Below are 25910 nucleotides of genomic sequence, written 5' to 3' on the forward strand. Positions count from 1 at the left end.
TAATCTCAAGAAATTACATATAAAAGTTTTTATTTCAATTTTTTATTCGCAAAATCAAATTCGTGGTCATAAATATTTTTCTAATAGCTTCCATAACTATGATTATTTTACCCGACCCTACAGTTTGACAACTAATTACTTATAAGCCCCCAAAGTTCAAATCGACCAAATTACGCTAAACGCCGGACTTTAGCCCTCGAAACGTCGCCGACAATTACATTTAATAAGTAATAATTTCAATAATAAGCGTATACAAAAAACTTCTCCGCAGCACCATTTTAGTATGAGCTCGTCTGTTGCGTTCGTTTCGATGAAATCTGCTTTTAAAGTCAAACTACGAGGGATCAAAGATAATGGTACTTTTTTAAAACACTGCGCACGTCCCATAATAGCGACCGGCAACAATCGCGCGGCACTAGCGATTATAACGATTATTGTCGATAACTTGTATCGACACCGGCTATTTGGTTAGTCCGTCGATTATCGATAATTTGCCTTCGGGGTACGCTCCCGACGCTGTAAATCGTTGATCGATTAGTTTTTTACTGATTTGATTGTTACTTGATCGCTGAGGTTTAATAGACTCGACTACAGTTTCCGCTAAATGTCGTAAATGTACGTGATATCCTCGTTCTATTTTAGCGAATGTTGCATCTCCATCGATTCGATATATAATACCGAACAAAATACCGTAAGCGCATCATCGAGCATCGAACATGTTTTACTGCCTATAATTCTATTCCACGAGTCCATATAAAATAGAAACTCGGGACTCGCGCGCTTTCAAAAACGCTGCATTAAAACATCATAAAACTCAAACATAAACGTTTACTACGGCGATTTTACGAGCACGCTACCTATCGATCGTTTTAACGATAAATAAAAATTAATGGTGGACAGGACGGGATCGCAGTGGCCACGTTAGGTGAGAACCCAACTCTAGCCTAACATAATGAAAAATGCTATTCGAAAAGCGAGCCATAAAATAAGTTTTTACTTTATATTTTCTGTGCAATAAAAAATACTCGCGTTTTATCTTTGGATCATTTTATTTGATTTTAAGTATTGTATAAAATCCTTTTTTGTATTCATTTAAGTATTAAGACGTAACCAATAATGAAACTTTTTTTTATATTATAGCAAATACAGTGGGCAAAATAATTTAATGCACATTTGAATTGAATTTTGAGTTATGCATCATAATAGATATGAAATATTCATTAGCATTATCACATATCTTGCAATTCTACCGTGCAAACGAGTAATACCGAGTTTTAAATCGGAGCTCGTGCCAGTGTTATTAACTCGATCCATCGGATGCAGGACCACCTAACCCCCCTGCTACCGGGGGTGGGTCGAAATAGGATTCTATCAGTCTCCTCCATTCCACGCCGTTCGGGACTCGACGTGACTTCGCATACCTACTCAGAACTATATGCTCCTTCGCTCTTATTGCAAACGTTATAACGTTTATTTTACATCGGAGTTACAAACTTTGCGGTTCAATGGTTTTGTTTACGTCTGTAATTTCGTGTTTTATACTTTTTTCTCGAGTTGACATTCGTGTTAGACTGAGTTCGTGAATACTTTTACTGAAATAGTAGTTTTCTTTGATCGTGGAATTTAATGAACGTGAACACAACCTGAACTTAGTTTATATCAAGTTATTTATATAATATATATATATATATATATATATATTGAAATATTGTAAATCGATTAAATCAAAAATCTAATTGCACCAAATATAATTGGCAATTATTACATGAATATCAATCAATGAATCAGAAACAGAGTTAATTACGTTATTAGGCAAACCATTTTAATTATAAATAACTTATATGTATAATGTATATAATATTGCTTTTATTACATGAATAATTTCCTATATGAATCTGTAATAAGACTGAATGCACCCTGTCCTGGTAAACTTCGATAACGCCTATCAATCAAAGACACACGCCGAGATTAATTGTACGAAGCATAATACTTCTTCACAAACGTTAAAATTACGTCGTATGCAAGATACTTATTCTCATATTATAATTATTTCACTCTTTCATGGGATATAAAAACTAAATCAGTTTTAACGCAACATTAATAGTATAACCTATAACATGGGTTAACGTCCTGCAAATACCTAGTCCACGCTCCCGGCTGTTTGTCTTGCAACCGATATAGGGAGAGGATATGTTTTTGTTTAGCGTAGGTACGCTCTGACGCTTTTTGTTTATGTTCGCCTGGTACTTTCATAAATTGCATTTAATTCTTTAAACATAGCCTTCACAGACGAAAAAATGGCGACTTTTGTGGTGTCAATACATTTGACATAACGATATACAATTGTTGGCGACTATCTGAAAAAATCCATAAAAAAGTTGACTAATATTTCTGCGGAAATCGCAGTAAGCTAATATGAATGTATTTTTAATTATTTTCGAAATCTTACTGCATGTTGTCGCCCTAGTAGTGTGTGTAGTTTGAATTAGAAGTTACGAGACTATTTAATAATGGATAATTGAAAACATTTTTGTCTATTTCTAAAACTCGATTTTCAACTCAAAGGAGTTTTAGTATTCATAAATCAACTGATCAAGTATAATCGCAACACAGACGAAATTTAAACATCTAAATAATAATTTTCGAATATAGCATTTATGCAGATTAAAAATACGTTATAAACAAAACTATAACGTGTATCAATAACCGCGTAAGCTCCTTAACCCTCGAGTGAGGGGTCTAATCTCCTCCATGGCTTAGTGCAACCAGTGGAAGCGATTCCTTGTTTGCTGTATCATATATTATCTGTATCAGCTCGCTGCACTCGAGAGGGAGACGGAGATGTTATCTGTTCTTATCCCTCCCTTAATTCATACCATTGACGACTGTAATGGAATAACGAAGGAGCGTCACCAGGAGCGCAGATAAAGAATATATCGATAGCAAATCTTTTTTTAAATCTTATAACGAAGTTTTATATTCATATAACAAAATCATAATATTTTTACTTTTGCGTATTTATTTTTTCTTCTTCATTTTCATTGAATACTTCATTTTATTATAAAATCTAAATATCGTCTGCTGTTTATTTACTCGTATTATTCCAGTAACAATGTCTAAACACAATTACCCTCTGCAAACAGCCGGCGCCGCGGGCGTGCACATGTTGTGGGTATACGCGAGTAAACATGAGTTACCCTTTAGATATATTCTATTTTATGTTTATTACGCAACATATATTATGCTTCTGGTCTTTTAAAAAAAATTATCCATACTTATATTATAAATGCGAACGTGACTGCCCGTATGTTACGCTTTTACGACTAAACCATTAAACAGATTTTGATGAAATTTGGTATGAAGCAAGCTTGAATCCCAAGAAGAAAGATAGGTTAGGCTTTTTACGAGACAGAAGCCACGGGTGATAACTAGTACTATATATATATATGTACCTATATATATTAACTAAAATAATTTGATCTATACTAAACTTTATTTTATATGCAAAACCGAACACGATACAGTAGCGCAAAGGGAATACATTAAAGAGGAGTACATATTAATCAACCTTCTAAAAACCAGTCCATCCGGATTAAAGTCTTATTGATGGACTACGATTGTAGCCGCTTAATTCGTACTACAGCTTTAATTATAAATATCAAAACGTATAAACTCCTATCTTCTCATCAAATATTTTTGAATTTCTTAATAGGGGCTGCTATCGAGCCCCTAATCAAAATATTTGTATAACAGCTATTTATATTTCTTTTTACTAACAATTCTCATACGTTGTCTACAATCCGTCACTTTTTCTAATATCGAATCAAGGCGTTGCCTTCGACAAAGCGGTAAATAAAAAATAAAAAAGATGTCTATAGCACTACCGCGTGGAGACGTAGCTAATGTGTAATGCGGTTGGGTTTTTGTCCAGCGACTTCATCTTTTTGTTTCTTTTTACTCTTGGATTCGGTTACGGTTCGTATTGATCGAAAAATCCGATTTCGAAATGGGTGCTCCGTGAGTTTTATTGTTGCCACGATACGTTCTTAAACAATAAAAACGCATTTTAAACCGAGAATGCAATTCTCACATGTCACGTTCAGAAATTGAAGGGGGACGTGGTCGTGTTTTAGAAAAGTAATTATTCTACATCGATTGGGTCTGACTTGAGGCGAGGACAATAAAAGACCTAATTTATTTTTTCATACAACCACAATGGCTTCTATTGCAAACGTGATACCGTGTGTCGATGTTTGATTAAAGTTACGTAAATAAAGCTCAGTTAGCAGGCGTAGAAGCAATTTCAAAGCAATCTAAGTGTTGACATATTCTATTTTTGCGACAATGAACGTTTTGTGCGGTTTGTAAGGTCAACTTACTTTCTATTATTACATTTTCTTTAATAATTCGTTTATTGCATCTATTTCATCATCAATTATGTAAAATTGTTCTAACTGCGGCCTCTGAATCATTTACATAATTTTATGGGGCACATCGGTTGCTACGATTTTTTTTTTTAATTACACACGTGACTTTTTTATAGCGTTCATAAAATTTTAGGTGTCAAAGATTTAAATTCCTAAACGGAACAGAACTACCAACATACAATAAATTTTCGTATTTAAAGTTGGTACTTACAATGCGTTGGCGCCTTCCCAGCTAAGTAATCCTCTTTGCATATAAACTTGTTGTCGTCTAAGACGTATAGTTCTTCGCCGGTAGACAGCTGCTTCCTGCAGACGAGGCAGGTGAAACAGTTGAGGTGGAACACCTTCTCTCGGGCTTTTCTTACCAAGTCGGAAGGCGAGATGCCGTGCCCACAGCCACTGCACTTTGTTCCGTAACGTCTGAGGACAATGAATAATTTAAACCATTTATATTAAATTTAAGTAAGACTTAATAAATACTCTACACTCTTTTTTTAACAAGAAGTGGTATGCGAGTGGATAAATAGCACCTTGTAAATTAATGATAAACAACAAAAATTGTTACTATAAAAAAAATATTCCTTAGTCAATTCGCAACTTATGATAGCAACTAAACGGACATTTCCCTCGTGTCTGTAGTTACACTGGCTCACTTACAGTTCAAAACAAAACACAGCAATACAAAGTGTTGCCGTTTCGCGATACAATATGTGATGCGTGGGTGGTATCGATCAAGAAGATATTGCACTTTAATCGCTGTAAAATGGAACAGACCAGAACACGTTGAGTGGGTTCTTAATAATTAAAAAAACCAAATAGATAGGATTATTTGAATAATACCTACATATTATATTTATTTCTTGTAAAGTTGTAGGTAGGTATAAAGTATTTTATAAAGTACAGACATGAATTCACCAAGGTAAATATAACAACATTATTCACAAAAATGTGTTAAATTAAAAAAAAGTATTAAAACAATTATACAACAGTCATTATAGCATTTAACATATTTATTAGTAATTGTTTGTATTATTTAAACAAATTAGCACATCGCGTGACTGTTAATTCAATTGAAAATCATTCATCTAGAAGAATATCTTACTGACGTTTGAGTCACTAACCTAAAAAGGACAAGTTATTAAATCATAGTTAAAAAGCAAATAATACAGACTAAAATATTTTGATATTATATAAAACTAACACTTTTATATTCCAAAATGGCGTCGTTATTTCAGATATTTTTCGAGAAAACGATTTTAAAATCACTTAATATTTTAATCGGCTTATTATAATTTATAACTCCGCTTGAGATTTTTAATATTATATTTTTTTATTCCAAATTTGAAAATATAGATAATATTAATTACGCAAATTGGTCGTATTTTTCCGAAAATTCCCATTTAATTGGGAATTTTCGGCAACAACACTTTAAATGTGTTAACGGCCCTCCCGTTCCCGTTCCTTGTTATGCGATAGCTGACCAGCTAAAATGAAACAAACGTCTATATATTACATCAATCTATGATAAAACATAAATCAAGACGCTACACGAATAAATCGTAATATCGACAGATTATCGATTTTACATATTCGCATTCGTTAAGTCGATGAGGAAAAAATAAAATGCAAATGTAAGAGATTATTTTTTAAAAGGTTGGGCACAGCGCCCGGAAGCGGTATCGGTAGCGTACTCCGACAAGATAGACACTTAAACTAGCGAAGAATCCAATTTTACGTTATTTCAAATAAAAATGTTTACATCACTACTTACCTAATGTTCATAAAATTTCCTGTCGTTTCGAATGTATTCCTAACTTAAAATATACAAAAATATTTCTGTTTTTTTTTTAAATGGCCATCAGCTTGTTTATAAGCGTATAATATTTCCGCAAGGGTAATTAATTATTTATTTATAAAAACATAACTTATTCCGATTTATTTTTCAGAAACATATTTTGTTTTTATATAATTTTAAAATTAAAATAAAGAATGAATTCATATTATAATTTTCTTTTAACACATAAGAATACTATGTACTGAAATATTATAAACAAAACAAAAAAATTATTATCACATAGATTGTATGATGATTACGATATTTTCTTGCCATTTACTTATTTAAATACTTATAATATTAAATATAAAATTATTAAATAAAAAGCTATCCCAGATAGAATGTCTTATAAATAAATAGGTCAAATAACTAACTAGAAAATATTAACTACTTGATGTAGAAAACCAAAAAGGGACGATTTGAAAAATAAGATGAAATATGAAATTACTTATTAATGTTTACAAGAATGGAGATACGCAGACGAAACTGCAGACAGCCGCTCATGTCGATATAAAATAATTCCATACCGCTAAGCAGTTATGACAGCTATAAAATTCGAAAATTATGTGATAACGGTGTTGATTTGATTGGTGAGTAATGATCGGTTGATTTTTGGGTCAAATTCAAAGCGAAATGTTCTACCGCGGCTGGTTCGATCGTGATGACAGACGTTTATCGTGTTAACACGCAACCGGTCAATAATGGAGTCGAGCACCTGTTTTCCTTAAGCCTAGTTTTAATCGAATTTCGATTCTTGCCTTAACTAATCCCTCGAATTCTATTTTGCTTCGTATTTTTATTAATTACGCTTATAAAAAAATTGAAAATTTGGTATTAAGGTTCCGTTTTAGGTTTAGTCTATAATAATTATATAAAAAGCAATGTAACTCGCTTATTATTAACATACAATCTAAACTATAACACGTAGCTACTTTAAATTTGGAAATTACGATTTAAAAGGAGGCTGTGGCTCTCAATTCATCTATATCCAATCCACCAAAGTACCAGTTATTTTTACCACACCAAAATAAATATTATTATATTAGTTTATATATACGTTTTTAACATTGGATAATATGACGAAAATCGGACGGATAGTTCTTAGCTTTTATCTATATTTAACTTTATTTAATATGTGAGCGTTCAGAAATTTTAACGCCTTACCGATATAATAATTAAAACAATACTAAAAATATACTAAATAGATGGCCCAGTGGTAAGAAAGCGTAAATCTTAACCGATGATCGTGCGTTCAAACCCGGGCAAGCACCATTGAATTTTCATGTGCTTAATTTGTGATTACAATTAATCTCGTGCTTTACAGTGAAGGAAAAAATCGCGAGAAAACCTACATGTGTCTAATTTCAACTAAAATTCTGCCACATGTGTATTCCACCAACCCGCACTGGAGCAGCATGGTGGAATAAGCTCCAAAAATTCTCCTCAAAAAAAAGGAGAGGAGGCCTTTAGCCCAACAGTGGGACATTCACAGGCTGTTACGGATAAAAATATGGGAATCTAATTCTGTAATTTAAATGTCAATAATTTTGACGGAATTAGTAAAACAGATAAAAGCCTGTAAATAAATTATTGTTTACATAATTTAACAATTAACTTTATAAATAAAACATTTGGCCATACTAATTCCTCTTAGATGTAAAAATAGTTAAGTTTACAAAAAATAACAATAAAACTACTTATACAAAATCCTTCTAATACAGTTACTGTAGATAAAATTAAAATCACAGAGCGGTCAAAGCTTAAAACGAACAAGCATTTAATTATATGACGTTATGTCAAAAATATACAGATAATTTACGGCTTTAAGCAAATATTTCTTTATTCATCATTTAATATAGTAATAAGTGGTGTATGAACAAGTATGGAACATGTATTGCGGTTTCCCATATGAAACATTGGCGGCAACGTTTTTTTTTTTTATTATTTTATGATCACGATGAATTATTACCAGAGTCATTTGCATAAACGATGGAGGACGCATGAATAAAACATTTCGGCTTGGCGCGAATCTGGCAATCCGCCATGTTAGTTTGAATATTGCCGCCAATTTTAAAATAGTTTAAAATTGGAATGTTCGACTAGTTTTGAATGTAGCTTCGAGTAGATCTAGGTATTATGAAGTGACCAAGTGAAATAAATATGAATAAATAAATATACAAATTATAAACTCTCTTTGTAAACTAAACTAAAACAAAATCGTTACCCTAAAATAATTTAAATTTAATGTTCGTGACATTGTTGTCAGACAACGGAAATTACGTCACTTAAGTATAGGAAGCCGAAATGTCACCGAATGAAGTCATCAAGTCAAACTACCTATACTTACTTAAAACGCATGTTCCTAACCTTTAATTATATTTACTTTTTTATAAAAAATAACTTTTATTTTAGTATTGACGATTAGTATAAATATCCTTTTTTTCTATACATTTACGGTTTAAAGTAAAATACTACACTAAAATTATAGAAATTATGAGAATAATACCATACTCGTACTAAAGAAAGGGATTATTTAAAATTATAAATTATTTTAATATTAAAACAAATCTAAATATACCACAAATAAACTATCCGGTAGGTAATTTTTTTACTACTCCAACCTGTCATGGTACTACAAATAATGAGAGACGATATAAAACTGATGATAGAAAACAATTTTCAAAAATTTACATAAGAATATATTTATTGTATGTAATTATTATAATAATTCAAAAATTTGCAATAATTTCAAATAAAAAGAAGCATTAAGCATATTTTTTTTGTTGATGCCAATATTCATTTTATCCGTATACCCATTATGACTCTTGAATTTGTTCGCATAACATATTTCATTCATTCATTTTACTTTAAAAATAAAGTTAAGGGCTTGCTAACATGTAAGCCATTAATTAAGGCGGATGACATCTTCCTGACTGATTTTCGGCACAGTGGGCAACGGAGACTAATTTACTATACTATATATACTATACTATATATATATATATATATATATATATATATATATATATATTATAAGGCACGTATATGCACAAATACAAGTGAATAGAGTATGGTCAATGGTGGTAGAGCTTTGTGGAGGCTCGTCTGGGTAAGTACCACCCACTCATCAGATATTCTACCGCAAAACAGCAGTACTTGGTATTGTTGTGTTCCGGTTTGAAGGGTGACTGAGCCAGTGTAATTACAGGCACAAGGGACATAACATCTTAGTTCCCAAGGTTGGTAGCGCATTGGTGATGTAAGCGATGGTTAACATTTCTTACAATGCCAATGTCTATGGGTGACCACTTACCATCTGGTGGCCCATATACTCGTCCGCCTATATATTCGATAAAAAAAATATATCAATAATGCTATAGAGAGTGCAACTTTATTTGTGCATTTATCGTCCGGAGGGACGACGTCTGATGATCCTATGCTGCGTCAATAAAAATCGCTTTTGCGGTTTCGCTGCGAAAAACGTAACAGATATGTAGATAAACCAGTAATTATTAAGGCCAAATAATTATATATAACAACAGCAATTAAGCTTATAACTAAATTTGAAGTAAAGTTAAGCATGTTAATTTTAAGTAAAGTTAAATATATAACAAAAAAATTATTTGAAGAAATATGTTTTAAGGAACATTTCATGGTTAACATAATGAAACTCTAAATTGAAAAATTTAAACTTTAAATTTAAATTTTAATATTAACATTTGTATAAAAAACTGCCTTTAAAACATTATATGCATATAGGTATAATATCAAGATGATTATCAAACAAATTATTCTATTAAAAAATAAAACACTGACTAAATCACAACTGCGACTTATCTTGATCCTATTTATCTAAACCTATAATAACAATGTACAACATGTAGTAACTGGACCGTGTTACGTAAAATGTTAAAGTAAATATTAATTAAAAATATAAGCAACCTTCTTGGTTATATGGATGAAAAATAATTTGTACAATCTTGTTTGTCTGTGGACGATAACGTGGCAACTACATTTTTTTTTATTAAACTTTATGACTAGAGTCCGCTGCACTCTAGTTAGGAAGTTAGGAAAATTATTTTGGATGGGTTTCCACCCGAAAAAGACTACCGATGTATAAAATAAGGGCTCCATAAATCTGAATGACGCTGCTATACTTAGCTAGAGAGAATTACCTGCAATTAATATTCATGAGCTTGAGCGTTCATCATAAATTAATTTTTCACATACTTAAAATTGTAATGATAGTGTGAAAATCGCGTGGTTAGCAGTAAACAAAAAGTGTGGGAGGATGGGCAAATTTCACGGGTCACCACCACCCAAAGACGTCGGCGCTGTAGGAAATATTAACCAACACATCGCCAATGCGCCGCCAACTTTTGGAACTTTGATGTTATGTCCGTTGTGCCTAGTTATACTAGCTCACTCGTCCTTATAACCGGAACACAACAATACTAAGTATTCGGCGGTAAAATATCTGATGAGTGGGCAAAGCCCTACCACCAAGTAGAACACATGTCTTTATTTGAAATATATTTGTAACTGCTACTTTACTGGAGCAACGTGGTTAACTTCAACCCTTCAAACCATGTCCTTAAAACGAGATACGAAATTATTACTATGGGAATTTATTTATAAGAAACTGTTAAATTGATAGCAATCTCCAAAACGAACAAAGTCAAAGCTCAACAGGCTCTTAATAATCATAGAAAACATGAGATAAAGATGTTGTTAAAAAAAAAAAACTATAACACATTTCTTTTTGAAATTAAAGTATTAAAGAGCGGAAGCAATGAGTGAACCGCTTTCCGCTGACCCGCAACAAAATTACATTTTTTTTTACATTTTGGCGCCATATCATTTAACAATCTAATGTTATAAGTTTTTTAGTTAGTAATAATATGTGGAGAAGCGTTATTGCTTATAATAGCTATTAATGTATTGTGTGGCTGCGGTTTCAACATAAAAAGTTGACTTTGTAAAATTGTGTTGATTTTTTGTTGAGTTACCGGTTGTTACTCTTCAGATTTGAATGTAAATTTTATCTACTACTTATAATTCTTACAAGATTTAACCGTAATTAAAACGCTTTGGTTATATTTCATACCAAAACAACACTTGTTAGGTCATTACAAATATAAAAGCCGAGTTGGCCTACTGGTTAGAATACGTGAATCTTAACCGATAATCGTAGGTTCAAACCTGGACAAGCACCACTGAATTTTCGTGTGCTTAATTTGTGTTTTTGTGTTTATAATTCATCTCGTGCTTGACGCTGAAGGAAAACATCGTGAGGAAACCTGCATGTGTCTAATTTCATTGAAATTCTGCCACATGTGCATTCTACCAACCCGCATTGGAGCAGCGTGGTGGAATAAATTTCAAACCTTCTCCTCAAAAGGGAGAGGAGGCCTTAGCCCAGCAGTTCCCACTGCATTAACTGCATTAACAGGCTGTTACTATACTACTACAAATATAAACAAAAATTTATTTTTTAGTGCTTAGTTTTGTTTCATTAATAAATATCTCTCTCATAAGAGCGAAAAGACACGATTATAAGAATAAAGTAATTAACATACATTATTTGTCAAAATACTTTGGATTAATCAATTAAAATTTAATTTAATGATAGTTGCTAAACGGCTCTTAATAAATGTTTATTTAAAATGAATGAGGTACGAACTAAAGAGTGACTGAATAATTATCATTCAATCTTGTTAAATTCTTTGATTGACATACGTCGTTATAATTAATATCTGAACAACAGTTTAATAAATAATATTGTCTTTTAACATTTTAATAAATTTATGAATGAAACAATACCTATACTTTGGACTCCAAGAAATTGTTTTCTTTTAATATTTTCAAATCAAAACATTTTATAACAATGACAATACATTTGTTTTTTTAATAATATCAATGCATAATTATATATATATATATATATATATATTTAAAAACAATGATAATTTTATAAAAGATAATTTTAAAACTATAGCAAGAAACGTCAGCAGATTTTTTTATCTGTTTCATTTCACAATGTAAATGTATATCTTTTTAAATCTTTTTCACAGTAAAATTGTTAAATGTTTGTCGTCCATAATGTGAGAACAAACATTAAACAAAGTCGTCATTTATCAAGAACTTGCGATTCACTTGACGCTGGTTGTTATAACAAATTGCTTACTTCCTTGCAAAATAATAATTAATTATATATGTAGATAGATAGAGGTACGTGAATGTTTTCGTTGCGATTGCTTCGATTTGTTCATGTGTCGCTTGCTTTACGAGGATAATTTGCAAATTGACTCTTAAAGGAAGTACAAGGAATTTCTAAAACAAATTATTTGTTATTAAAAAAAAAAGTATAATATGTTTAGGTAAAGCAAAATGAAAGCTGTAATCTGTGGCATCTATTTTAACCGCAAGTTTTATATACGAAATCATATCTATGTATAGACATAACATTCTTACCGGTTCTTTTTAGTAGAATCTACATCCCCAACCGGCGGTAGCTTTATATACTAATTAATATTAGAAACGCGAAAGTGATTTTTTATATTTTTGTCCGTTACTATCCTAATGTGATATTATAATGTATTTATTGATATAAAGTGATTGCAAATGCCTATTTGAATAAAGTAGCTACTTATATTTCGATTTTGATTGATTTTGACTGAAATGGCTTACATAAGACAAAACAGGTTCCTGGATTTATAGAATTTTATTCTAGATATCATATATAATACCAGAGATAATTAAAATGTCAGACATGTTCATCAGGAAAACCAAGATTAGGAATGATTATTATTATTAATTATAGTAAGATGAGAATGTATCTCACCCGTGTGCAAATCATCAAATTTACAATTAAAAAAAAACTTATAATTCGAAATATAAAAACGTTCTTTTACAAACGAATGTTCACATTTCTTAAAAAATATTCTGTTACACTTTAGGGAATATTATATTTGTTTTGTATATGTATAAACATTTCTTTTTTACCATTATTGTAAAATATAATTTTCAGTTTTTCTTTTTCTAAAAGAATTGATATAAAATTCCAATGACTGTGAATTTTCAATCTGTGTGTGATTCTAAAGTTGCCAGGTATAAATTAAGATACATAAAAATGTACTTTTATTTTGTTTAGTCGACGTTCTATCACTAAATCACTTCGTGATACAAAAATAATCTAGACGAACTAAAGCATTAACTTCGACGTGACTAGGTAGAAAATCTTTTTAAATAAACGTAAAAAATAAATCAATTTGCTAATAGCTTCTTTTATAACGACGAATATGTACCACAATAGAGGTTTTTTTCTTATCCTTTCGTCGACTTTATATGGAATAGAATTTTTACTAAGCGTTTAAGGTAACTAAAATTGTCGTATTTTTTTAATTATTTATGATAAAAGGAGCAAAGATTCGAAAGACATTGTTTTAAAAATGTGCACAGAGATAGGAAAAAAAAATCGAACACGCGTTTTTAATTCTCGAACTTTATTTTACTTCTTATACAACATTGGCACAAGGACTAAAAAAATAAGACAGATTATTATTAACCTCTTTACCTCTAACTCTCACAGAGACTTTAAATACCATAATATACTACTTATAATTTACCTAAAGGAGTTAGATCTCAAACTATAAATTTTAGTATTACCTACGTAAAAAAATATCAACACTACGCAAACATTTCATATTGAAAGAATCTTTACACAAATCATATCAATGTTTCAATTTTATGTTGACTTACCTAAAGAAATCATTCCTACAGAACAGCTTGTTGTCCCTTGAGTAGCATTTGTCAGCAAGCGGAGCACGGCAGTCCGCGCAGCGCACGCACGCCGCATGCCATGCTCGCTCAAGCACGTGCAAGAGGAACTTGTCCAGGATAGGCTTTTCGCAGCCGGCGCAAGCCATCGCGCCGCCTGCCTCGCCACGTCCTAACAACAAACATTGCTTTTGTTATTAATTATTACAAAGAACATTACTAAATTAAAAAATAAAGAATAAAACTATATCAAATATTATACAACACATATATATAAAAGTAATTTAGAATATATTCATATTGAGACATAACATTATAATTGCTAATAAAACTTGGGAATTATTTCAGCTAATCAGAATATAGAAGAAATTTACGAGACATAGTAAATAATATATAGAATAGCGAGTACGTAGGTAAATATGTTATGAACATAAAGTTCTCAATAAATGTCGTTCCATATTATTTATGAAAGTTCATCAATAGGTGTTATTTCAAATTTTATTTCTAAGTTCATCATCCTACAGAGTACGTATATATCGTATTTACATATTTTTAACGCCAAAATATGTTTTTTAAATGTACCAATCAAGTACCGTCAAGTATTTTGCACAAATTTACTATAGCATTTATACGATCTTCGCCTATTCGGGGTCAATGTGTGTTATAACACTGCTTGGAAAGGAATTGGCAGGGTTTATCATGCCAGCTTGGGAAAGCTCGGATACAAGTAGGTTGATTTTCCGCAACCATACTTATCCACTTAGTATTATTGATTGAGGTTATTCATTGATCAATCTTGTAATTTAATTTAATATAATGTTCTTGGAACAATTTATTCGGTTCCTACTATCAACGGCATCGCAGGAGTAACAGTTAAAAAATATATTTTATTCATACTTATTTATTATTCTTAATCTTACTTAACGATTAATTTAATAAATAGCAAGTAAATATTATGTAGGTAGTACTTCGTAGTAAAAGAATAATAATGGATATTTTATACTAAGAAATTACAACGTTTAAATAAATTTAAAATTATATAGAAACTCTTTAATATTTTACTTTATCGAAAACTCAGCTATAAAGTCTTGAACCATAATAGGATTGTGTTTTACGATCGATAAAGCTTAGCTGAATAAACTTTTATTAGCATACGTTATTACCGACCGCGTATATAGGCTTTTGTAAATATTATAATGTAACTACATGATGCAAACTGCACACCTTTCTGTTACATATTTAATTTCAATTTGGCTGTATGTTTACCTTGTTAAATGGAACCATGTACTGCGAATGTATATATGTACTATAAAAATATATATTGAAACTATCTATGTATGAGACCTTTTTTCTTCATTATTTTAATTTATATTTTTTTCAATTACACTTTAACTTCATTTTGACATCGTCAACACTTGAAAAGCCGAAAACAAGAGAAAACAAAAAACTTCAAACGCTTGCAAAGCATTCTTTTTCATTCAAAAAATGACATTTATTGGTTAAATTTATGAAGGTCGCGTTGGTTTAATATTCCATATTCAAATCTGAATGTCCGATTGGTCGCGCACCATTTCATACGATGCGTTCAGAAATCTGTGACGGCGATTCACTGCGGTTACATGTGATTTTTTTTAACGTTTAATTTTTATGTTGTCACGCTTCTTAAACAGTGTTAAAATTATAATTTAACAAGAATCTATTTAAGATGTTAAATCCTTCTTAATAATGTATTATGCAGAAAGATTATTTTTTAGTTTAAAAATATGTAAATAGATTAAAGAAGCAGTTAAGCGCTTAAAATTAAGCGAGTAATCTTTTAGAATTGTTGTATTTCGAGAATGCGATGAGTCCCGGGATTAAGCAGTTCTACGAATGCGTAAACAAAGTTATTAACTATTATTGTGTATAGGTAATATGAGATAATGATAATATAACGCTTCAAAATATTATATATGTTGCTTTAATGTATACACGACGTACTTTATATGAAATAGGTACTTATGATTATACGCAGGTATGTATAAAATATATGAATATTTAAGTTCAACGGTACAATCAAATTAAATAACATTAAATAATGTTAAAATTAGGATTATTTATTAAAAAATATGATTCGTTAAATATAAAATTATCACAAAAACATACAGATACATTAAATGTAATTAAAAAAAAAGCCGAGATGGCCCAGTGGTAAGAACGCGTGAATCTTAACCGATGATCGTGGGTTCAAACCCGGGCAAGCACCACTGAATTTTCATGTGCTTAATTTGTGATTATAATTCATCTCGTGCTTTACGGTGAAGGAAAACATCGTGAGGAAACCTGAATGTGTCTAATTTCACTGAAATTCTGCCACATGTGAATTCTACCAACCCGCATTGGAGCAGCGTGGTGGAATAAGCTCCAAACCTTCTCCTCAAAAAGAGGAGAGGAGGCCTTTAGCCCAGCAGTGGGACATTCACAGGCTGTTACGGTAAAAAAAAAACTATTTTGGTACATTTGTGTTCTTACAACATGAACTCTATCGACGGCAATTTCAGGAGATTTTAACCCGTAAAAGCCTAGAGTACCAAAATTAAAATTAATATTTAATAATATAATTTTGATAGCGGCTAATTGAGAATATGTTTAATGTTATTATAATGTTAAAATCTTTTTAAATATTATAATTATATTAATATAAAAAATCTGAAAGATCAGACTACAGATTTGAAAAAAAATATACTAAAGTAAGAGGCCTAGAGTGCGATCTAAATTAAATGCAATCCCGATCAGCTTATAATATATAATATGTAAAGATCAGACTACAGATTTGAAAAAAAATATACTAAAGTAAGAGGCCTAGAGTGCGATCTAAATTAAATGCAATCCCGATCAGCTTATACATTAATGAGAATGACAAAGAATTATTTCAAAATACTTGAAGCTATGTGATCAAAATAATATATTATTATTATAGTATTTCTTAAAACATTCTTGGAAATAAAATAGAGATACTCAATATCATCTTCTGTAACATGTTTTTTTAAGTAAGATACGATTTTTCCCTTAAAATCTGATTTAAATTATGTTTTAAACATTATATTGAATGTAATATATAATATAATGATGTCATTAGATACCTAAATAAAAATAAAAAAAAAATAATTGAAAATAATTTGAAATAGCAAATAAAATTACGCTCTACGTTTTGTAAATACTAAAACACTATTCGCGATATAGATATTCCGACGACACCATAATATAAGCTATATTATTACACTGCAATAAATTCAGTATTTAGCAAAAATAGTTGAAAATTTTGAGGAAATAAACGCCAATATAAATAGGTTAAAATATTTACTACTTTAGCTATGACGCATTCGGGTTAAAATAAATGTAATTTATAAAAGGAATATATTTTAAAGTGGTTATAAAATTCATACAATAGAAGACAAATAAAAAAACTTGTAAGACATTACAGCTTTTCCATATAAACAGCGTGTGAATCGTATTTAATGTAATATTGAATGTTTGTCTTCCAATTACGGAAAAACCGCTGAACCAATTTGCAAAGGATCCGGGCTCACTAATAAGCTGCGTAAGAAACACTTATTATCCCACCACAACAGGTGGTTGAATACAATGTTGTCAGTATTAGTTATTAAATAAAGTAGCTTACAGGAAAAAAAATAATATCAATTACTTAAGACATTTTTATAACTTTAAAACCTATAATATAATTATTTTATTGTACAATGTTTTAAAATTTAAACAAGTTTTTCAAATAATTATTCATCTTCATGTTAAGGAAAAAATATTAATGTTCTAAAATTGTAAAATGTAAAAATACATTACTGAAAATAGTACGTAGCTATTTTAGATATTTTTTGTGCGATTAATAAAGTAAAAACCCCATTAATATAATCTAGAATCACGGCAAACTAAACCGATTAGCAGTTTTTGTCGTAACAAAATGTTTAAATAGAAACAAGATCAATATCTACGGAATTTCAACTTGTATATAGTCCATTATGATTATTTACGAGTGTTTATGTGTAACAGGTTTTCATGAAAATGGTAAACTATTTAGTTCAATTTTCTATTTTAACCTTGTTTATAAAATTATATATAATGTCTACAAAATTTAAAGTTATCGGTAAAATAGTTATATCGGAATATAGTTTTCTACGTTAACCATTATATAAAAAATAAAGTAATTTATTTGGTTTTGAGTGTTAGATTGTAAGTATAATATTATGCATATTTTTATTTGAATACTTGGTAGGGCTTAGTGCAAGTCCGTCTGGGTAAGTTCCATCCACTTATTATTATTTTAAGGCCAAACAACAACTGTCAGTATTGTTGTTTCGGTTTGAAGGATGAGTAAGCTAGTGTAACTACAGGTACAAAGGATATAATATCTTTGTTCTAGATTGATATCGAACGATGTAAGGAATGGTTAATATACTTGCCAATGTCTATGGGCGTTGGTGTCCACCTTTTTTTTATTTATAAAAAATGTATTGACTAAGAACTCTTTAGAAACCAAAAATAGTTTGTACAAATGTACCAAAAACAATTTCAGTAAATTACTAAATTGATTTTTAGAAAAACTTAGCATGATAATTATAGTTTAAAATAACGGCTTTAACTTTAAAAAGGTACCTACCGTGGAGTTAAGTAGGTAGATACTCGTAGGTACGGATAAAAACGAAAGAGGATTACGTGAAGTGAATTCTATACGCATAATCTGTGTATTCTTTTCAAATTTTTTTATAAAGAACAAGGTTTGGCATCTTAAAGTTTATTTTAATATTTAAGACTTGTAAGGATTATGTTTTTTAATTTTTTGGTGTTTTGTCCCTTTAGAATACGAATAATAAAATTTAAAAACGAGTCACACAAACTTTGTATTCAATACCTCTTGAAATAAAATTAAATATTAAGCGGTTTCAATAATTACTAAAAACAAAATATATTACAGATTATACTAATGAGGTATTTCAAATCGACGATAAAAAAAATACCAAAGATACTAAAACTCGACACGAATGGACTCACTTTAACTATTATAGCTTAGCTTGTGCCTATTGTCCCTTGTATGTTTAGTAAACACTACTATACCTATATTGAGATAAAATGATGTATCTTACTTGAAAAATAAATAAATAATTCTTAATAAAATAAAAATTTTGTCATTTAAAGCAAGAAATTCGGGAAGAAAATCTACGGAATTATTGTTTGTATTTCTTAACTTTTAAGCTTGCAATGTATTCAGCTATAGGTATACTTAAACCTACCATGTAATGTGAATAGATTGATATCTCCAGAATTAATTATCTGTATTTCTATTGCTTGTCTTTGTATGTATGTTAACACTTTACTTAGTAGGTATTGAGTACCTAAATATGATAAAAATTATTGATTTTCATGCAGGATAAATAATAAAGTTAATTACTATAGCAATGTTGACGAGCCGGTTGGCGTGGTTGGTAGATACTTGCTTTTCACGTCGAAGGTTACGGGTTCGATTGCCACCCACTTGTGTGCATGAACATGTCTGTTTGTCCTGAGTCTGGGTGAAATTATCTATATAATTATGTATTTACAAAAGAAAAGTAGTATATGTAGTATATCAGTTGTCTGGTTTCCATAGTACAAGCTCTGCTTAGTTTGGGATCAGATGGCCGTGTGTGAATCGTGTCTCAGGATATTATTATTATTAATGTAAATTGATGGAATAGAGTAACTACTGAGTTTATTGTGGGTTCTTCTAGGAGAATCAACATCAGAACCGGCGGTAGCTTTATATTTAATGCAATACTTGATAATTATATTGAGCTCACTTGAATAAATAATATGTATATGTTGTGTAGCGATCTGTTTTGAAAAGACAAATATAAGATATAAAGAAATTGTAAGTTTAATAAACAAATAGTATATATAACTTGTCTTGTATGTATTTCTAATGTCTTCATTATTAAGTAAGTAAAGTAAAAGTAAGATTAAATATATAATAATCCATTTATTAATAGTTATGTATGTAGCTAGTTTATTTACTTATTTTGTTACTCATTACCTACCTTTTCATATTTTAACATTGTTGCAAGTTGTTGCATATAACTAGCTATTTACTTATATTAATTATATATGCTCAAACATTCGTGAAATTATTTAAAATAAATTTACCACTTACTAGTGAGGCCTACCAATATAATATGATAATAATGATCATGAACATCATTAAAGTAAGAATTTAAAAAAGAAATACAAATTCGTTTTATTTTATATTATTCATTATTTGCATATGGAATGGGACTATTTACTTTTTGACAAACGCATAATTACTAACAAGCGATTATGCTTATATAGTCATTTTCATTGCCCTATTAATTAAAAAAAAAAATTACCATAGTGAATCAATCATATATTTTAACAAAACAAACATATATGTACGATAATATTTACATGTGACAACATAAATTAAACATGGAAATTACAAATTAAAATAAACAAGACAAATTACGAACGTTGTTTTACAGAAGGATATTAGTATCGTTACACAAAAATCGATATTTGATTGAAAGTAACAATTATATTTTCTTTTATAATTTTAGATCAGTACTAAATCAGTTTTATTCAATACCTTTAGAAACAGCTTTAAATATTTCCGCGAAAATTTTTGCAAATTTCACCTACACGTAGAGACCTAGCGCCGTCAACATAGGCCTAAAATACCTACCTATTGCTATCTCTCTTCAATAAATAATATATTATTTATAATTTTATGTACATAATAAAATTAATTTACTACAGAATATCAATAGTCTTCGTTCAAAATCAATAAAATTACATAACAAGGTAGGTAGCTCTATACATTGTTTGTATATAGGCATACTTAACTACAAGAAAAAATTTATTAGCATGCTTGTCTAAGTGGGTGATTTTTAAGCATTTAATAAATAATAAATATTCAAAGAAAATAAATCTATTCATAAACTGAATTTTAATTCAGTTAAAGAAAATGTATAAATAAATAATGAAAAATTAAAAAAAAAACTGATCCTATCTATCAGAGATCTCTATAAATAAATAAATTGTAAAATAGTTTTAAAAAAATCAAACAAAACAACCTCCGTACGTCGGCATAGCTGCTAATCACATTCAAAGTTCAGTGGGAAGAACACGTAAAAAATCTATTTTTCAAAATCCTATCGACACGAGACACTGACTTTTACCAATGTGGTGCTGGTGGAAGGGGGCATGTGCCCCCCGTCCTGCGGCAAGGAATCCCGCCACTTCGACACCCTGACACGACACTGCACAGACACACCGCGGCCAAAGCGCGGAGCAACGACACTCCAACACGCGCGATATCTTGACGCGTACTGATCGCAAACCCATAGCTTTTCCACCAGGGCACGCAACCGACAAGGACGGTACATAAACAAATAATAGGTGAGAGAGGGAAGGGTAGAGTAGCGTTCGAAGCGGGCGTGGTTCAAGTGAGCGGCCACTCGCACCGAGGGGGTGGCGCCTATATATTTTTCTAGTCTTTTTTTTCCGTGCGTGTACCGTGCGGTAGTGGGATTTCATTTTGTGGGACACGTGCGGCGTCCGCAGTAAATTTAAATTGCCTGTAGATCGGGTAGCTGTATAATTATAGTCTGAATTTTTCGGTTGCTCGTCTAGGTCCGTCTTCTTTTATGATTTCTGGTTTCGATGTTTTGACTGGGGGCGTGATGCATGTTTGCGTAGACATGCCTCACGCCCGCCTTCTCGGGCTCTGTGTTTTATTCTTTATTTTGACGATTTCACTTTGCCCCCGCTGCAAATAATGGTGTTGGGTGTTGTCTAAACTCTATGTTGAACTGAAACAACTGCGTTTTTCTTTTGTTTGTGAAACTAGAATTTACAAGAGATAATATTAGTAAATATACACATTTTTGTCAAAGTGATTACCAAGATTTTATAAAAATTTAAAATAAAATAAAAAGGATATATGTTTTTGTAGCGATTGCTTTACCTATTCCCATTTCATGTGTCTATCGTAATCACAAAAAAAAAAAAATACCTAGATATCTATTTATTATAAAGATTTTATTTTTACATAATTTATATTATAGCAAAAGTAAGAAACGGGCTTACCTATAAAAAGTAGTTTTTTAGGTTTTATAGGTAAGCCCGTTTCTTGCTTTTGCTATACCTAGGTGTCAGCGCCGGCAAGGGTAGAGCGAAAAATAAGGTCCGAAATGCTTTAAAAAAATATTTTTACATACATTTTTATACAGTCCATATTTATCGGTAGATAGATAAACATAAGCATATAATGTGCTTAGAAATTTAAATAGATATAAAAAATAAAAAAAATTAGGTAAAAAAAAGCTTCGATCGAGATGGCTAGGAAAATTTTTTACAAATCCAAAACCATCATCTTGGTAGAAACATCTATATTTAGGAAATATTTTAGTACTTACCTGTCTACCTATTGTCGTCCTGGACTTACCTATTGTTAATATGGACTTATTTGTAAAAAAATAGTATAACTATACTATTTATTGCCAATTCTTCTCGGTAGAACAATGTTCTATTCCATCAAGCAGCTTAAAATTTCATTTCAAGTAAGAACAGCTTTTTATATAAAATTTAAACTAAGAATAAGAATGGAAGTAGAAGAATAACGTAAGATGCTATAGTTTTTTTTTATGGAATCATATTCAAATTATTATTTTTGAATTACTGTAGTATGTTTTACATAATAATCTTACGTACCAAATGTATAGTGTAAGTATATTTTTTTAATTATTAAAATAAAAAGAATATGGAAAAAAAGTCATCCATAAACAAAGGCTCTATAAAATTATACGTAAACCACTTATAACATTTGCATATGTGTAAAAAAAAACAAATTGTTGATGACGTAATAATAATAATAATTGGCGATGACAGGCCTAGTCAAGCCCCTTATACCGGATAAAATACTATTAAATATACCTATTTCTGATAGTATAAATCTCTTCAATTATCTTAAAGAAACATTGACATATCGTATTTAGCTGAATTATATAGAATACATTCATAGCTTAAACAAAAAAATCACATATTTATTATTTATATATTTATTATACGATACACACACTCATATAACTTTGAGAGAGCGCGCACACACATACAATAACTGAAAGGTAAATTCTCACTAATATTTCTTTGGGAAAGGTAACAGTAATATTCCAATCTTGAATTTGAGTTTAGCGTTTCAAAATGTATTTTTTTGATAAAAGGGAAGAAAATTCGTATCGAGACAATGTCTCGTGTAGATATTGAACTGCAAGCGCTCATTTATATACATATACAAGTATTTTTATATTCCGACAATTCGTAAGCGAGCTAGAGGTTGTTTAAGAGGTAAGTAGCTAATGGACTTTGACTGGGAACTAAAATTTTATTTACGTTTTTTTTATCTACTTTTTATTTATCGCCCTATCATGTCGCCATAGTGAACGTCATGACAGAGCCATGTAGGCTGTGATAGTTTTTTTATTATATACCTGATGATAAGTGGTCACCACCGCCCATAGACATTGGCGCTGTAAGAAATATTAACCGTTCCTTGCATCGCCAATGCGCCCTCAACCTTGGGAACTATTTCGTTATGTTCCTTGTACATTTAGTTAGACTGGCTCACCCTTTAAACCGAAGCACAACAATACAAATTTTACTATTTAGCGGTAGAATATCTGATGAGTGGATAGGACATAAGCACTTCTTTTTAGGCACGTAACGTAGGTATAGTTTTACTGTCTTATTTGTAGTTTTTGTTAGTATAATAAACTAATTTAAAATTCTCTCTCTATTTTATTCAATTTTCAAAATTGAAATTGTGTAACAGTTTTGATCTGTAAGTCAAAAAATTTAATAGATAGAACAAAATTTCCGTTTTTCTCAGAACTTGAAACATGTTCTTCTTCGAGAGCTTCACAGAGTTACATATTTTTATTAATAATTATGTATATACATTTTATAAAAAAATAAAAATGTCATTTCTTCCCCTCTAGAATGAGAAAGTATTAAAAAAAGTCAGAGCGGGAAATATAAAGTCCGAAGGTTAGGTACAGCTTTAGATTTAGAAAAAAATTGTATCTTTTCATAAAGCGAGTCAGAATTGCAGCCTATTCTAGTAGCTATATACTAGAGCTTAAAAGTGAAAATAGCATCAACAAACAAACATTTTTAAGTGTGTTAACATTTATTTTGGATTGCTTTATATTGAAATAAGTCTTTATAGGAAGCTGTCTGTGTAACATGCATAATACGTATCTTTTTTAAAATATAAATTTAACGCATCTAAGATATAGAACATTGGTAAAATAGAAGCCACGGCTCATCACCCAGCTGTGACCGGGGCTTCTCATGAAGCTGGTAATTTTGCTTTTTCTATATTCTGACCTGTCTATATTCTGTGGCCCCCAGATTGTGCACTAATAGTGGAAGATAAGCAATTGTATGAAACTATATAAAAACCTAGAAATCTGATATGTCAATAAGAGATAGTAGCTTGGTAGATTTCCATTTATTTTTTATTATGTCTTTCCTTGCACACCGTATATACTGGGGTAACTCGTTATCTTCCGTCCCCTAACTAGATAAGTGTCCCCTATCTAAATAGTAGGTATCATTTTCTTGTTTTAATTAAGTGTTTATTGATGTTTTTTTCAAGTGTGATTCATATGTAATTTAGGTTTTTTTTAAATAACTGATTTATTCTAGTTAGGCAAAAACTGACACATACATATAGGAATAACTTAATTAAATCTTCCTATTCATCCATGGAATTCATTCATTCATCCATGGTAGTCCATTTAAGCGGTGGTTTATATTTGAATAATATTGTATATCGCATCTCCTTCACCCAAAGTTTTTTTTTTTATTTATTTATTTATTTTTTTGAACAAATTATACATATCTTAAACAATAAATACGATAGGAACTACATTAGTATAAAACTGTGTCGTAGCTACTATCGCCCTCCAATTCGACAGCACATTTATTTATTATTTGTTCATTATAAACATAACAATCAAATATCATTTAATTTAATAACTAATAACAAAATATACTATATAAATATATACATCTAAATATATATACTAAATTGTCTGGAAGAGATTGCTCTTTTAGCGATAAGACCGCCTTTTGTACATTAATAGTTTTCTTTTTCATGTTTGAGTTTATAACTGTATGATTCTGTAACTCTTTTGGTGTACAATAAAGCATATTCTATATTATATTCTATTCTATATTAAAAAGAAAATGAGAATATCTGTTTATAATCTTTATATATATATATATATATATATATATATATATATATATATATATATATATATATAGTTTAATTCGTGTATAAAAAGTAAGCGCGAACCATATAAAGCTATTATTTGTGTCTTGTAACATTCTTAATTAATTAATTCTATAGATATCTTCTTAAAAGAAAAATTATAATATCCTGGGAAATTTTTCACACACGGCCATCTGATCCCAAATTAAGTTTGTACAGAGCTTGTACTATGGCAACCAGACAACTGATATACTATATACTACTTTTCTTTTGTAAATAAATTCTTATATAGATAATTACACCCAGACTCAAGACAAACAGACATGTTCATGCACACAAATGTCTGTCCTGGGTGGGAACCGAACCCACAACCTTCGGCGTGAAAGGCAAGTATTTACCAACCACGCCAACCGGCTCATAAATGAAAAATAAAAGAAAAATTACTTTAATTTATTTATTAATTACAAATTTCGCAATAAAGATTTTAACTAACTTTGGTGGCTTTGATTCTCACTATAAGTAAGTACTTATTCGAATGTAAGAAGAAACA

General features: G+C 30.3%; 1 protein-coding gene across 4 annotated transcripts in view; it reads right to left on the reverse strand.

Moving 5' to 3' along the window:
• LOC126775322 (LIM/homeobox protein Lhx5) overlaps positions 1-21395 on the reverse strand; it is a 60431-nt gene extending 39036 nt beyond the window's left edge. For 3 of the 4 annotated variants that reach the window (XM_050497168.1, XM_050497166.1, XM_050497165.1), the window contains exons 1-3: positions 21156-21395; positions 14023-14212; positions 4639-4847 (exon numbers count right to left, since the gene is read on the reverse strand). In XM_050497168.1, coding sequence (XP_050353125.1) covers positions 4639-4847; positions 14023-14212; positions 21156-21171 — 415 coding nt within the window. In that variant the 5' untranslated portion in view covers positions 21172-21395. The remainder of the gene's footprint in view (positions 1-4638; positions 4848-14022; positions 14213-21155) is intronic. The other variant, XM_050497169.1, reaches the window with a different exon arrangement.
• Between the last annotated feature and the right edge of the window lie 4515 nt (positions 21396-25910).

Source organism: Nymphalis io, chromosome 18 (genome assembly GCF_905147045.1).
Source record: "Nymphalis io chromosome 18, ilAglIoxx1.1, whole genome shotgun sequence".
Lineage (NCBI taxonomy): Eukaryota > Metazoa > Arthropoda > Insecta > Lepidoptera > Nymphalidae > Nymphalis > Nymphalis io.